This window comes from Numenius arquata, chromosome 26, assembly GCF_964106895.1.
Source record: "Numenius arquata chromosome 26, bNumArq3.hap1.1, whole genome shotgun sequence".
NCBI classification, from domain to species: Eukaryota; Metazoa; Chordata; class Aves; order Charadriiformes; family Scolopacidae; genus Numenius; species Numenius arquata.
In genome coordinates, this window is record NC_133601.1 from 1243483 (window position 1) to 1259232 (window position 15750).

A 15750-nucleotide genomic window follows, 5' to 3' on the forward strand; every position below is an offset into this window, starting at 1 on the left:
CCAGGGCCCAGGCTGCCCAGAGAAGCTGTGGCTGCACCATCCCTGGGGAGTTCAAGGCCAGGTTGGACGGGGCTTTGAGCAACCTGGTTTCCACTGCAGGCACTGGGGGCACTCATCTCCATCTCACCTTCCCCTTACCTCCCTCACAATGAGTTTGGAAGAATCCAGAACACCACGTACCACTTCAACCACAGTACACAGAGAGTGGAGGAATGAACCAAAGCACTTATAATTAAGCTCTGTTTTGCTCTGATACATCCAGAATCCTGGGGGAAACCAATGGCAAGGTCTTATACCTGGCAAAGCTCCTGATCCACCTCAGGCAACCGTTCTCCCCACAGTATAACTGGTGCAGAACTGCAGGTTTGTAAACAACTGCTTTTTATTAATACACATTTATATTGAAATGTCATCTTGTCGTTTTAAAATCTGAGATTGCCTAGGAAACAAGAAGAAAATCAACCAGGTGGAGAGCTCCTACAGTGTCAATGTCTTTCTATTCATTTGCCATTGACTTTTATTAAGATGTCTTTGCAGTTTATGGAAGTCTCTTTTCTAGGAGGTAGTTGGCTTTCAGGGACCATGGTTACATCTATGCTGATAAGTGTGTTGGGTTGGAAATGGGCTCCAGCTTCTCCTTCTACATGACATTACTACATGGAGTCCTCCAGGTGTCAGCATGTTTGTGCTTGTTCACTCAGTCTGGCTGAGCACAGTGTGAAGGAGTTTTGCCTTTATCTCAGCCATCTGCAGTTCAGAGGCATGTTTTATAATGGGGCTTGGCTGCCATCTGCTGCTTAAAGGACTTGCAAGTGCTGGAAATATAAGTAGGCATGTCTGAAATACAAGTAGGCATGCATCTGTATGTCCACCTTTAATGGAAAGCTTGTTGTTTACTCCCTATTTTATCAGGTAAGTAAAGGGCTGCGTATTCCAATCTCTCCTTCTACAGAAATAGTTAATAAAATACAATTAACAGATATTCATTGAACCATCTTTTTTTTTTTCAAGGAGAAACAGATTTTTAAAAATTACCTGAGAAAGGTTTTGAGTAGAATCTGTTTTTACATTGACATTTTTTAATCCACTCTGGATCCTGTATATGACTGTGCCAGGCTTCACAATAGAACTGCACCCTCCAAAACAAAAGTGAATCGGGCAGAACTGAATTGTGTTTAACTAATGAGAGAAAAAACACACTCGCTTTAAGCACATCTATGTTGAATCCCCTGTAAATTTACCATTTTCCCCTACAAAGATCACTCAAGATACCAGCTCAGTCCAAACTCCTATTGTTTTCAACCTGCTTTTAATGAATATTGGTAGTGTGAATGGCAGGGGGAAGATGGCAAGGTTGTTAACTCTTCCCTTCCAGACAAGAGAAGGCCTGTACTCAGCTCCTCCAGATTCACGGCTCAGAGGACAAAATATGAATGACTATAATTATTACTACAGATATTGTAGCAACATCTAGATGTCCTGCTTTTACAAGAGGTATCTCTTCTGTGCCAACTGCTATGTAAAGAAAGCAAAAATAGAATCTCTATCTCTCAAAGAGCATGCAGCTGCCTTTTCCCTCTTGCTTTCTCCTTTCATCATTCTATTTTCAGCCAGACAATGTATGAACTCAAGGAAGAATAGATTTGAGTTGTGGCCTGTTTTCCATTAGCTCTAAGCAACTCCATCTACTGCCTTCTTTCAGCACAGAGTTCATGCAGCACTTCCGGAAGAGCCCCGATGTATTTCTCGCAGCAGTGTTTCCCTACAACCCTCTGCTTTCAGAGTTTCTATTCTACAGTTTCATCAAAACAGCCATTTCCTTTATAAAAGTGGAGAGAGAAATAATTGCATTCAATAGTCTGCATTTGCTCAGTGATTTCTCAAGCTTTTTAAAGATCTATGGCACTTATTTATTTCCCTTTCTGAACTAGTTCCAGCTTCCCCATTAGGATGTCTTGTATTTCACCATTAGAACAGACAAAGCGTTATCTGGCCCAGGACCAGATCAGCTTCAGAGAAAAAACCCTCTACTGCCAGCATTGACAAATTATCCCTTTATGACAACACTTTATAGCATCATTTAGGAGCCTCTGTAAACTCATGTGGCTAAAAAAAAATGAGGAGGCGTTTCCTTTACCAATGAAAATAAATATGCTTGAGTCACCCCAAATCAGAGTGAGACTTGCGCTGTTTGCATGCGGAATAGAAGACTGGTGTCTCATCTCCCATCTCTCGCCTGATTATCCGTGAGACAAGAGGAGGCAGAAGAGATTGTAGTATATGGTGAAATTCAGCCCCGCACTTAAGTAACTAATGCTCAGTATTTACACAGGATCAAGCACAGGAAGATATGAGGCGTATAAAACCTGTGCAGACCCTAGGGGATGTTTCTTTGGAAATTGTTATTTTGGAATTAGTCGATTTCTTACTAGAAGAGAAGTCTCCCAGACAATTACCTCTCCCCTTGACTGCCAAATTTGAGCTCAGTTCCCAAGAGGACAAGACTCAGTTTCACAAAGCACAACCTGGGGAAAGAAAGCAAGTCACAGTTAGTGCCAATGTCTCTGTACTGTGAAAAGACACATCTGGAAGGAAATAACAGAAAAACAACCACATCTGTACCACATACCGACAAACCTCTATAAAAGTCGTGTCTGCAAAATCATTGGAGAGCTGAAAAGTCATTACTTTGTAGTCTTTGCCTTCCAGAAGCATTCTGTCCTTCAGATATTTTCTCTCTGTCTGAAAGAATCAACCATAAAGATAATGCATTTATTGAAAGGCAAAGCAAGTAAGATCTGTTATCTAACACTGGGCCGACACTCCAACACCACATGGTATTAGATCAAAGGCCATTAGTTCCTGGAAGCAGAATGATGTCAGCTATGTGTTGTCAGAGACAATATGGGAGTTAATAAACAACAGACCAGGGAAAGCCTCAACCCTTCCAGACACTTCCCATTCACGTTATCATCCAGGAAGAGGTGCTATTTCTGCAGACAGTCACAGGGAAATCTCATGACGGCAAAGTATTGGGAGCCCATTATTTGAGGAAAGTTACACCTTCCTTTGCAGTGAGATTAACCTGCCTCCTTAGCTACTCAAATGAGGACTGGTCTTGTGTTAAGTTTTACCAATCATAAACACAGTTGTTAGAGGTGTGATATATTGCTGATCTGTGACCATCTACTCACTCCAGTATAAGCACTTTTTTTTTTTTTTTCCCTTCGGTAGTCATGTGAGCAGGGAAAGGAGCAAAACATTCTACCTCTTACAGCTCCTTCAGGTTTTAGACTGCCACTCACGGTGTCACAGTACACGCCATTCTCTTGCTGTATGAATGCCTTCCACATAAAACTTAACAGGCTACTAAAAACTTCTAAAAAAGTGTTGCTTTCCAAATAAAAATTATTTAATGGATTTTGACATAAGATGCATTTTTCAATTTAAAAAGTTTGCTGAGTTTTCATAGCATGCCTAAAAAAAAAACCCCTTAAAAATCAGTTTTGCTGGGTTTGCCACTGTCAAATATTTGGACTTGAATGGAACAGCACGTATCAATGAAAAACCACTGTCTAACAAGCAGCCCAACTCTACATACAACTTCTGCATTGATAAACTCTGCATTTACTTCACCCAATATCTATTTAGTTTCTCTAAATTAATTTTGTGAATGAAGAGTTCCTGAACAGAGAAATAGCAAATAGCAAATTCTTTTGTGCAGGAGATTAATGTGAAGTATCACACACAGCCACTAGGTGATAGCAAAAGCATGTCCACTGCAGGGCTAGCCAACCTGAGACGTGTTCAGGCAACTTCACGCCTAATAGTTCTGCCTATTTACGTTTTTATTAAATCTTCTGATATTGATTTGGAAATATCTGAGCAACTTGTGTCTGCAAAGTTAATGTGTAGCTTATCAATTTTGTGTTGTAGCAGGTACCGATGAGGAAACACAGATAAAAGGAGGATAAATTTGGATCACCTTCCTTGCAGAGAAATGACAGAATTCCTAATTGTCACTCTTCTTGTGTAAGTTACACCATAAGACCCAACCAAAGAAACAAATAAGCCTAAAAAGATACTAAAGAAAAGCATCCTATAAACTGGAAAGGGTACAGTGGACTGATTTTTCTGGGTACCAAGCAGGAGTGGTTCTGCTGAAGTGCTGTAAGCACAGATTCAAATGATGAACGCCAGAGAGAACAGAACCAAGCACAGAGGCAGAGAAGATAAGAGGGTCCATACTGGGCAGTAACCCAAATTGATTTACTGTGTTCTCTCAGAGGCAGTGCAGCAGCAGCATCACGTTATTGCTTTGGAACCTGTAGCAACAGAAGAGATGTTTCCACGCTTGGGCTCACTGCAGCACGGCGTGCTCTGGGCCATCCTCTGCTCTGGCCTCTCCTCACACACTATTGTGAAATGCAGCCTTAGGTTCGTTCACTTCAGCACACTCTACAGCACTCTCTTTATCTCTTGCACTGAATTCAAGTATTATATTAGAAACAGTCGGTTAGGTTTTCTTGCCTTCTGTGCCAAGCTCAATCCCAGCATGATCAAGATAAGCTTCAAAAGACCTGGCTGCAGCTTCTACTCAGAAATCAGGCACACATTTCAGAGAAGATCCCACTGGGCTTCCTGTATCCCACTAGAAGTCTAGAGCTAAGAGAAGAAACAGTAACGGATATTTATTTGCTTTGCCAATTCCACCTGTAAATTTCACTCATAAACTAATATCTCCACTTTGGTAGCTGCCCTACCAATAGAAAAGAAAGATAATCCAATTTGGAACTTGGACTTCTGGACCGTTTTAGGGCTATGCTAACTATGCCAGCTTCACCCAATCCAGCAGCACTAAGAGCTCCCAATTCAAGTCTGCCCAGCACGAAGATGTGCAGAATTATCAGATCTGACAGCAGAGCTGCACCAGACAGTAGTGTGCAACTCTCTCCAGTGTAAAGGAGCCAGACTCCTTGACTGCTAATATTCAGGATATTGAAGAAGGTAATTACACCATATTTAGTAACATTATATTCTGTATGGGGCTGCAAGGCTGCACAGCTGCTACCTGTCTCAATCCTTCAACACATCTGATAAAATCATACCAGAAAGCAGTCAGTTGGCTTTCAGAGTTCTCCAGGCAGAAAAAAATGTGACAGGACAAATATGTTCCTCTGCCAGAAGCACTATCTGTGTCACTGTTAATATCAATCAGAGAGAGAATGAAAGCACTGGAGTATCTCATCCTACCTTATGATATTGGAAGTATCTTCAGTATAGGGTTGTGGAGAGTGAACATCTGCTAGAATGAGACAAGCCTTCGCAGATTCCATCTGTATCCCAGGAGAGAAACATTAAATCACGGTTTAGCACCATATGAAGTACAACAATCTCCGTTAGCAACCTCATTTAGTGGCACATGGCTTTACTTAAAAACTTGCGTAAGATCATCATGATCCTATTACCTGGAGTTGTGCACATGCCTGAGCATTTCAACAGTGACACAGGCCCAGTCAAACATACAGCATGAAATGCATATTTCTATTTTCAAAGTGCTGGACACATGAAATTTTTAAGTTTCTAGTGCTAACATCTTCCTAGAAGAGGTTCCAAGAAAGGCAGCTTTGGTATATTCTTCCCCAGCAAAGTCCAGCCCAAGCACTTCAAGGGTCAACATCTGGGCAGGTCAGAAGAGCTCTGTCTCAGAAGTCTAATCAATACTGGGGCTGTGTAATGAAGTCATTAACAACAACAACAAAAAGTTTCATTCATGGTGGAGGTTTTACAGTCTGCTGGGAACTGGGTGGAAATCTACCACTGTGTTTCAAACAGGACACTAACAAATAGAAACCACACTAAAGTTAAAGCCAGTGGTGGTTTTTGTTTGTTGGTTTTTTCTTTAATTTGGGTCCATTCCTTCTGCTTCTATTGGAATATTTTACTGAGCCTTCAGTATTGCAAAACATGAGGTCTCCTCTTTTCTGGACAGTCATGAATGAGACCCAAATCTGATGCACGCTCTAAGGATGAGCTAACTAATGGCTATTCCAGTTATTTAAATACAATTCTGAGAAATGCCGCACTCCATAATATTCCTCTTTCAAAACCAGATGATCACAGTTTGGCTTTCCCCTTTATTTTCCTGATTTCAGTGCTTGAAAAATTTATAGCCTGAGAAGTCAGTTATTCCTGACTCTTGCACTCCCAGTACCCAGGAGCGTATGTTGGTGTGCAAAAGGTTCCACTAAAATAAGTGGAGCTGCTTGAAGTGTAAATCTCAACACGAATTGAGTAAACGCAGCTCAAGCATCCTTTCATAAGGGACAAGACTTTCACAAGGTTGGCTTATCTACACGAAAGGGCAAATGATTAAGCTCTTACCCCAACTCTCTTCAGATCTTCAGAGTTTAGTGCAGAGCCATAGATGAAAATCGTGTAGGCTGAATAGCATTTGAACACAGCTCCCAGCTCCAGACTAGGAATAGACCTATTCAATACAAACAACAACAGGGGGGAAAAAAAATCCATCAATCTCTCATAATTACATTCTCTGCAAGTCTCCATTTCTCAGAGAAGCTATTTGCCATAACTACTTGCTGTTTAAAAAAAGCTACAGGGATTTTGGCAGCTCAGTTAAAGTACATAGTTTAGATTTTAATGAAAACAAGCTTTTATAAAACTTAACAGTCATGGAAATGTTTCCTGGATTTTTCCTGTCTCTTGCTATTGTCATTAATTTTTCATGAGTATCATTCCACACCATCCATGCAGCTCTAATTCTACAGCTCACTGTTACCCCACAAGAGTCAGGAAATGACACTTCCTAGGGCTTGATTCTGCATTCTCTCTTCAAATGAAACTGCTGAACTTCAACTTCTCTCCAACTCAAGCGTTATTTTCCTATTCGATTTATGCAACTGTATCTCATCCAGGAACGTCTGTAACATTCTCTTCTACAGGAGCTGTGCAATACATTATCAAGATATTCCTACACTGCTCCCAGTAATGAGGCGTGCCTTGGAGGAAGGTATCCAATTGTGATTAAAAGACAGGAGTTGGAAAATTCACCCATTCTCCGAGCAGTTTGTTTCAGTGATTATTAATCACTCCTCACTTTCAAAAATGCATGCCTTGCTTCTAACTTGAGTTTGCTCGACTTTGAACTCTAGTTATTAGCTTTTGTTATGCCCATCTTTCCCAGATTAAAGAAGATTTTTATACTGGTTGTGAAGCTACTCAGGCACTTTTATTGAGCCAAACTCCCTATCCTCTTCTTGCTACACTAAACAGACTGAACTCTACATCTTTTCCTCTAAAGCACTTTTTCCTGTTTTTTAACCATTCCTGTACCTCATTTCCATGCATCCTCCTCAATAGCCCTCTCAAAATGTCATGATATTTAGAAGGAGATGCCTATAATATTCTGTTCACCTTTTGCCCCACCTCCACTGCATTCCAAGGTAAAATTGTGTTTGTGCTCCTGCAATCACCTCCCAGAGAAGCTTCTGCTTTCGGAAACATGTCTAATAGCTTCAGCTGGGCAGAAGAAGGGGATCTGACAGGACAGTTGAAATGCCCAATATTTTTGGCACAGAAATGTGGCTTCACTTTCCTCCCTTCACCATATGCCAGCACAACCAAGTAGCAGTTACAAATTTTCTCCCCAGGATAAAAAAAATGTCTGAGAAATTGAGACAGCTGACAATTATTTGATTACCAGGCTTGGCAAGACCTGAAGTCGGGTATATCTGGCAGAGCTAGTTTACTATGCAATTTACAGGGAAACATACTTTTTTTTTCAATTGATCACAACAGAAAACATTTTATCACACACATTCCAGCCTGAAAGCTCCATTGATACAATTTGGTTGGTAACTCCTATTAATTAGTCACACAGCATTGCTTTCCTTCACTTTCATATCTCCTGCATTTCCCCTAAGCGTTCAGGGACTCAAAGTGAAATATCTCAGAGAAATGAGGATACTTACTCTCCCAGAAAAAGGATTTCTGTGCAAACATTTCCCTTGTCCTGAAGCAAAAAGTCTCGGAGGAACGCAGTGACACTCTCTGGAGTGGTATCATCACAGACAAGGAACTAGCTACAGGAAGAGATCAAGCAAGATTTGTCACTTTGAAAACAGAACGGCTGTTGCAAAGCCAACACTGTATGAAACTACACACCTGCTTGTAGTGTAGTAATCCCAGTAACACAGAAAACAGTTTGTGTCTTTGGTTCAATGAAAATTTCATCCATCACGACCATGTACTTCAGGAGTCATTTTGGAAAGGAAGAGGATTTGTAAGTGTTAGAGACAGCGCATGGTAGACACTCCAAAAACACAGCCACAGAAGGAACTTTATAAGACCTGGTTAAAGCCATACCTGCCCAGTCCTGTGAGCGGCCAAAAAAAACAAACCAACCCCAAAACCACCAAAACAACAAAACTAAACCAAACCTACACTAAAAAAAAAACAACACCACCACCACCGAAATAGGCCTCTTCAATCTCTAAGTTAGGCTACCACGTCAGGCAGCTTCTCTTCCTCTGAAAATAAAGTGCATGCTGAATAGTGCTGTTGACAAGGTTTATTCTGACAGTCTTGAGTAAGGATCAACCAAGAGTAAGCTTCAGGATTTCACTGAAGTTACTACAGGAAGCTTTATTTAGCTTCTTATTTATTCTGAGCTGGTTCCCAGCCTAGTCACTGACCTGATTTTTATTTTCTAAAGACAAACAGCAACAATACTTACTTTTTCCCACTCACCACTTCATAGGAGGATTTGTAATTTTTATGGCTTTCAACAGTTTCCACAACTTCATTTTTTTCCATATACAACACTATTTTCCTTTATTAGCCAAGTCAGCCAAAATACACACATCGGAGAATGTCAGGTTTCCAAGTGCACTTGGCAAGGCTTTAACTTGTTCTTCATGATCCTGTGGAACTGTAGTATTCACAGAAGTTCTAACAACGTAAGTGCTCTCAGAAACCACAAACCTGCTAAAAAGCGAGAAAGTCAGAGAAGAAAAATTCTGCCCAGAAGTGGAGTGTTTTCAGGTATTCAGATACAATTAAATATGCATGCTTTGTTTCCCACACATTTATAGTGGATCTTACCTCAAACCCAGCAAGAGCGGATAACATTGCTCAGTATTCAGAGCCTTATGTCACTGAATTTCCACTTATGTCCTCAGAGGAGGCCTTGAATGATGAGAAAAATAAAGAATTGCAGCTCCTTTGAGCTGTAACATGAAGGCTTATGTGACATACAGCTCCACTGGGCTATAGACCCCAGAGCATGCAAGAAAGCCATTCACAAAAATCAGGATACCATTTTTGTTTCCCTGCTGGGTAACTCCTCACCCAGTCAGCCAGTTACAGTGACTGCTGAGGCAGAAAAACACAATGGAGATAGACTTAGGGAAATTAAAAGCCCCTCAAAGGAGTTTTCATACTGATGGTCAAAGCCTCCCTGAATGAAAATAAATTTGAAGGGAGTCTCGATGTAAGATGCAGAACAACATGGAGGGAAAGCAGGATGTCCAAGTCTTACTTACCAAGCCAATTCCTCTTCAAGTAACAGGAAAGATAAACCGGAGGGATCATGAAGAAATCCACAAGAGAACTCAGCTCGAGCCAGAACCTCAGCTCGTCGTCTGCTGCCACAAACTGAAGATGAATAACATCAAAAAGCATCAGTGCTGTATGATCAGAGCCCCCCGAGGAGGCCCATTTTTGCAGTCTGCTTCCTTCTCACGTGAACATCTACTCTCACCTCCAGGTGCAACACTATTCATGGAAAGAACTCTGTATAAATAGGATTAACTGCCTCTTTATTCCTTAAAAAAACCCAACTCTTTCCATTCTGAAGCTATTCCTAGATGTTTGTCAGATTTATAACGTTTTGGGATTAAACACAATATTGAATTGCTCTTGATGTATAATTCTACTTCTTAGGTTTACCCCTGCTGATTGAATTCAGTTCAGAGTGCTCCACAGCTTTTATTTTTTATTTATTTTATTTTATGATTCCATTTTATTTTTCCAGTGTTGTGCACCAGTTGAAGCAAAGAACTGAGAACAATGCTCTGGCATATTAAATCAAAGGGGTTTACATATTAATATTTTTTTACCCCGAGCACATTCTACAAAATACATGTCTTCAGGTGAAGACTGGCAGGGGCCGCACTGTGCTTTCCTACTCAGTCTTGGTATTTTATTCCTATCAAAATGTTTCTGAAGGCTGGATTTTATAGAAGAGCCCCGTTACCATTTAGGTACCAAAAAATAGATGGCCATACTTTCAAAAGAGCTTTGGGTCGTGGGTGACAAGCTTTATTAGAAGTCTCATGTTCTCTAAACATTGCAATAACAACAGCTGGGCTTTGAATGCTTTTGAAAAATGTTGGTACCAAAACACGTGCCGGGCGCTTTTCAAAAGCTGTAGGATTTGCACATCTGTCCCTCAGTTCTTCCCAAAATCCAGCCTTGAAGCTACACACGGTCCATGAGAAGAGGAAACCTGCGCTAATCGATCTACTTACCAGTACACACGCCACAGATGTCTGAGCTGATAGCAGTGTTTCTGCCTGTGTAGAGAAGACTCTGATCCACTAAACCAAACTGCGTTTCCTTTTGCCTGGCCACCAGACATCTTTTTCCTGAGGGAGGGGCAGAGATCGTTAACCTTGGCTTTGCCAGACACTGTTTCCCAAGATGGCTAAAGCCAACACACTCAGCCACCACCAAATCTGAACGGGGATTGAAAGGAAGAGGGGGGTGGAATATATTTTCCTCCAGCTAAGCTACTAAAAGCTTCAAGAAAGCCTTATCGTCCTGGGATTTGCTGAGGGCGTGCTGTGCAGACACAGACTGTGATACACAGATGCAGTCCCATTTCTTCTCTACTGGTTGCCCCAATGAACAGTGCTAAGTCAGAGTTCCTAATGATATGAAAATAACCAAGCTGGGATAAATGCGCTCTCATGCCCACAGGTGGCAGCGTTTCCTTGGAGTTAGGCTACCTCTGCATACCAGTATGTAACACCAATTTGATTCTCAGCATCACTGCAGCCTTGGACACAGAAAAAAAAAAAAATCAACAAAGCAGAACAGCACAGCAAAGCACATCCCAGACACTGCTCAGTAAAAGCAACAGTTCATCTTGTACCACAGGCCTGGCTGTCCCACCCACAGCTGGTGGGGTGGCACCACGATCAGATGCCACTGGTTCACGCAGTATCTCTTCCCCTTTCTACTGAAACAGAGCGTCATCAAAAGCTTTAGGTCTCGTCAAGAGTTTTGAACTCTTATGAGCACTGCAGATGAATAATGCAATCAGACTCTTCTTCATGCAATCAGGACAGCTGAGTGTGGAAGTAGTGATTTTGCCTCAATTGGGAAAAACATGTGCCTGGGAAAAACATGTGCCCAGGAAAAAAAAAAAAGAAAAAATAAAACCCAAAAAAAGAACAGTGAAATAATAGCCCAGCAAACAGTAGGCAGGGAGGCAAAGAATATGGTATCATAGCCTTTAAATACAGCAATATTTAATGTCTGCCCTCCCTTTTCCTCCCTCGCTGAGCATCAGAGGGGACTATGAGTGACTGGAACCAATAGGGTGATTTGAATGGTGAGGGTGGTCCTGGGGACAGTGTGTCAGCTGAGGAGTCATTACCTGTGTTTTCATAGAGACTAATAAGACAAAATTGCAATCAGCTCATCTAAGGCTCCGGGATGCCTGAGCCAAGGACAGAAAGAACTTAAAATACGTTCCCAAAGGGAGAAGGGGTGGAGAAAAGGTTCACTCTCCCTGGGGACTAAGGACAGCAGTAAAATCGCCCTCACTCTGCAGATACCCCCACTTTAGCAATGAATCGTTTACCTGGGGACAGGAATTGCCCCAGATGACAAAGGGATGTGACACCAGTCCGTGCAACTTCTGCTCCACGTGTTTCCTTAACACATTTCTTGCCCCTGGTCCCCGCTGTGTCTCACATCTCCTGCGGTGCAAGCTCCCCTCTGAAGTTCTCCTTCCTGCTGCCGTAGAGAGGTTCTGACTGAAGATGGCAGCCTCTGCCCATCCCTTGTTGCTGAGCCAGGCCGGGAACCAGCTCACTGTAACTCCCAGCTGATTCCTCAAGTCCAGCTGTCCCCAGAGCAGAAACAGGTCATTCACAAATCGCAGCCACTCCGTGGGAGCACAGACTGCAAAAAGAAAGGGATTTATTAGCATGCAGTAGCGCCCTGCCCTGTCTCCGCTGTGACAGACACATAAACCAGGAAAGAGACACACAACAGAGCGCGGTCTGTTGCTTTCTTTAATGTGACTAAATCGTAGTTCAGGCTGCACTGATGCATGCATTTGGAATTAAATACAGAGTGGAAATCCACCAAGAGGCATCATGTACTGCTCATTTCTGGTGCAAGAACAGCATTACAGATACTCAGAGTGCTTTATGAGTGTGAGGACATCCACACCTGTCTCCTGACGGGAAAGAGCTCGGTGCTATCAATATTCACAGGTAGAAAAACTGAATGAGAAAAATTAAGGCCCCAAAGGGGCCGTACGATTTCCGTACGATTCCAGGAACCTGATTTCATAATTTTCTGGCACAAAAGTCTGTGTTTTAAGCTGCCTCCTTTCTGCAGCCACACTGCTGCAACACGGTAGCATGATGCTCAGCTGCTGTCTCCAAGAGGAATGTTCAGTGCCCACTGTGACACATCATTTAGCTTGGTCTCTAATCAGTGGAATAAAATAAGGCTTTTCATCAGACACCATTATGGATCTCCTAAATTAGGCTCATATTCTGGATTTTCCTAATTGGTTACTCAGATGGTAAATTCCTCCAATGGCTAATTATCTTCCCATGAAAACATATATACTTTTTTCCAACTCCTGTGCTAGCTCCAGCTTCCAACAAAAGCTGAATCCTGACCTTCCAGCCCAATTTCACTGTATATTTTTCTGCTGGCTAGTGGAGCCATCTATTACAAGAAGTCATCTTCCCTATATTTGTGCTTGCACATTGTGATGGAGTCTCCTCTTTATTTCCTCTTTGATAGCCTAAATGGATCAAGCTCCTTACATCTTTCACTAGAAAGATGTTTCCCAGGCTCTGAATCATTTATACAGCTCTTTTATGAACCCTTCCAATTTTTCAGCATCCTCTTTGATCTGCAGACACCAGACCCCAAATCACTATCCCAGTGAAGATCTGGTTAATGGGGGTGGATGGAGTGGTAAGCTTATTACATTAGACCCGTGAAAGGAAAGATTTCATTTTAAAGTGCACCAGTTTGACTGAGAGGAAAGAAGGATAAGAGAGGCATTGAATTGGGGAGACATTTCCCGAAAGGATTAAACTTCTGTCTGAGTAATGAGAACATCCACAGTCACATTAGACCGGATTAAAGAGAAAGATAAATTCTGCTGCTTCAGAGCATAAACCAATAGCTGGTGGGGACTACAAATAAATGTCTCCTTGGGGTAGATTCTTCTGTAATTGATCACTGTGGAGAACTCACATCTCCCACTGAGCAGCTGGCTACCAGCAGACCCAGCACACTGGGATAAACGGGTCTAGAGGAAATCACCCATCTCTCTATTATGGGGAGAGACACACACAGATTGAAGAGACAAAGGGTTTGCATTTAAAGATTCAATCCTTATATCATCTCTCTCTGCTTCCAAGCCCATCTAGGCAAGAAGGCTGAGAAATTAAACTGAGAACCATGGATTACAGCCTGCGTTCCCCCAGCCTCCCTGCCACTGCAATCCCCATTTGGGACAGAAGGGAAAATATGTGCCTGAATGCAAGAGTCTTCCTATCCCTGCCTGGTAAATAGTTCCCACTTTTACTGTGCTCTGAACCTTCCAGGTGCAAAATAAAACAGATTGGTCTGGAATTTGGAAGCAAATGAGCCAGGCTGCTTGCTCCAGGCTTCCAATTTAATAAACATGCATCTATATCTAATGGACAGTCTGTCACTTCCCTTTAATAGAAATCACCTGCTCCTCTAATAATCATTAAACAAATTGACAGCACAATAGCCAAGGCCTCTCATCTTAATGCCACCTGCAGCAAGAGTAAAATAATCCACTAATATATTTCCAGAAAGGCCATTATTCTGCCTAATATGAATGCACATACAAACACTCCATGTGACATAGAATCAAACATGTCCATGAAGAGAATGAATTGCGTAAGAATTCTCTTTATTTATATAATGCATGTATTTTATTAGTAAGATCATTTCTCATTTTCTCATGATGAGGATAATAATCTCTCATGCCTCCCGCAGTGCTTTCCTCTGGTAGAGCCGGCCCCTGAGCAGGTCTACGGGCCCCATCAGGCTGGATGGCCAGACATGCTGCATCTACATCCAAAACGCAGCAGCTTTCCTAACTCACATCTTTCAGGCCAGGCTAACACTGCTGAGAACTAGGAAGTTTTTTAAGTCCCCTTTTGGAAGGGATTAGTGAACTGCAGAGATGTCCTAAGGCCCAGGCCAGCAACTTTGCAAACAAGCAAGAAAAATACATCAGGCTTAGCTGGAACCCATCAGCAGAAAATTCAGCATGCCTGAGTAACACAGGGGCTGTGCGCAGCCTTCCTCAGTCCTCAGTTGGGCATTCTGGGAGAACCACAGTCCTGTGTGGACTTTGCCATTTGTCAGTCCCTAAAGGATGGTCTCTCTGAGCTCAGTACATGCATGCCGGTACATGCAGTGCTTTTGAAGCAACCAGATGTATCTCATGCCATAGAATTCTACATTAGTAAATGTAAGGTCACTTGACTTCAAATACTTCAAATAATAGGACCCCACCTTTATTTGTTGAAATCACGTTCCATATCCTCCAAGTGGTTATGGCTACACTTTAGGGCCACAATAAGGGGAGAAAAAAATATCAGAAAATGAACTCCAATATGACGAAATTCAGACCCACTGGTGATGGAGCAAGCACAGGGTGACAAGAGCTTACTCTTGAACTTGATCCTCCCTTTGACCTCTGCATTTTGTCGGCATTCTCAGATGCCCGTCTCAAGCATCTGTTTATCTCTTTGGCCTGGCTCTTGTTCTCCCTCCACACACACTGATTCTAAATACAGCCCATCAGTCGCAAAGTTCGGCTTGCTATTGGCCTTCGAAAGCTTTCTTATCCACAGCATTCATTACTAAGGGATACTTCAAGTTAATGAAGAATTCTCTTAACAACCTTATGCAACCTTATGCAACCAGTTTGATTGTCTCAATCACGCTGATTTGAAAGTCACACTGTACCTTATGGGGCCTCTTGTGCCTGATGAGAGTACAGAAAAAAAAAAGGCTGGGAGAAAAGACCATGTGCCAAAGAGACAGTGACAGCCTAGCACCAGAGAACCTCACAGGCCATGCCCCGAGGGACACCTCTCAGCTTGGGACAAGCTGTTCTATAAAGGCAGGTGCACAGAAAAGTCTTACCCGCATGCTGGTAGCCAGAATCCCCTAAGGAATCCCTAACTGTCCTTCAAGATATCTCTGTATTTTCCACCAGCCGCACACAAAAGCTTTATAGTGAATTACTCTTTGCACAAAACAGGATCAACTGTCCTTCCCAACTCTCCCTCTGTGGAGGAGTATCCACAGACACAAGTATTCAAGAGAAATGACGGACATAGCAGGATGAGATCTACTGCAGGGCAATTCCTAGATTTAACAAATCTCATAGGGCTACTGATCACCTGGGAGTTAGGACGG

General features: G+C 42.2%; 1 protein-coding gene across 1 annotated transcript in view; it reads right to left on the reverse strand.

Moving 5' to 3' along the window:
- KCNU1 (potassium calcium-activated channel subfamily U member 1) overlaps nt 1-15480 on the reverse strand; it is a 41941-nt gene extending 26461 nt beyond the window's left edge. The window contains 12 exon segments of the mRNA XM_074164069.1: nt 1036-1136; nt 2457-2525; nt 2630-2742; nt 4764-4878; nt 5254-5336; nt 6385-6490; nt 7992-8102; nt 8756-8851; nt 8928-9003; nt 9564-9675; nt 10551-10667; nt 15475-15480. Of these exon segments, the coding sequence (XP_074020170.1) occupies nt 1036-1136; nt 2457-2525; nt 2630-2742; nt 4764-4878; nt 5254-5336; nt 6385-6490; nt 7992-8102; nt 8756-8851; nt 8928-9003; nt 9564-9675; nt 10551-10667; nt 15475-15480 (1105 nt within the window).
- Between the last annotated feature and the right edge of the window lie 270 nt (nt 15481-15750).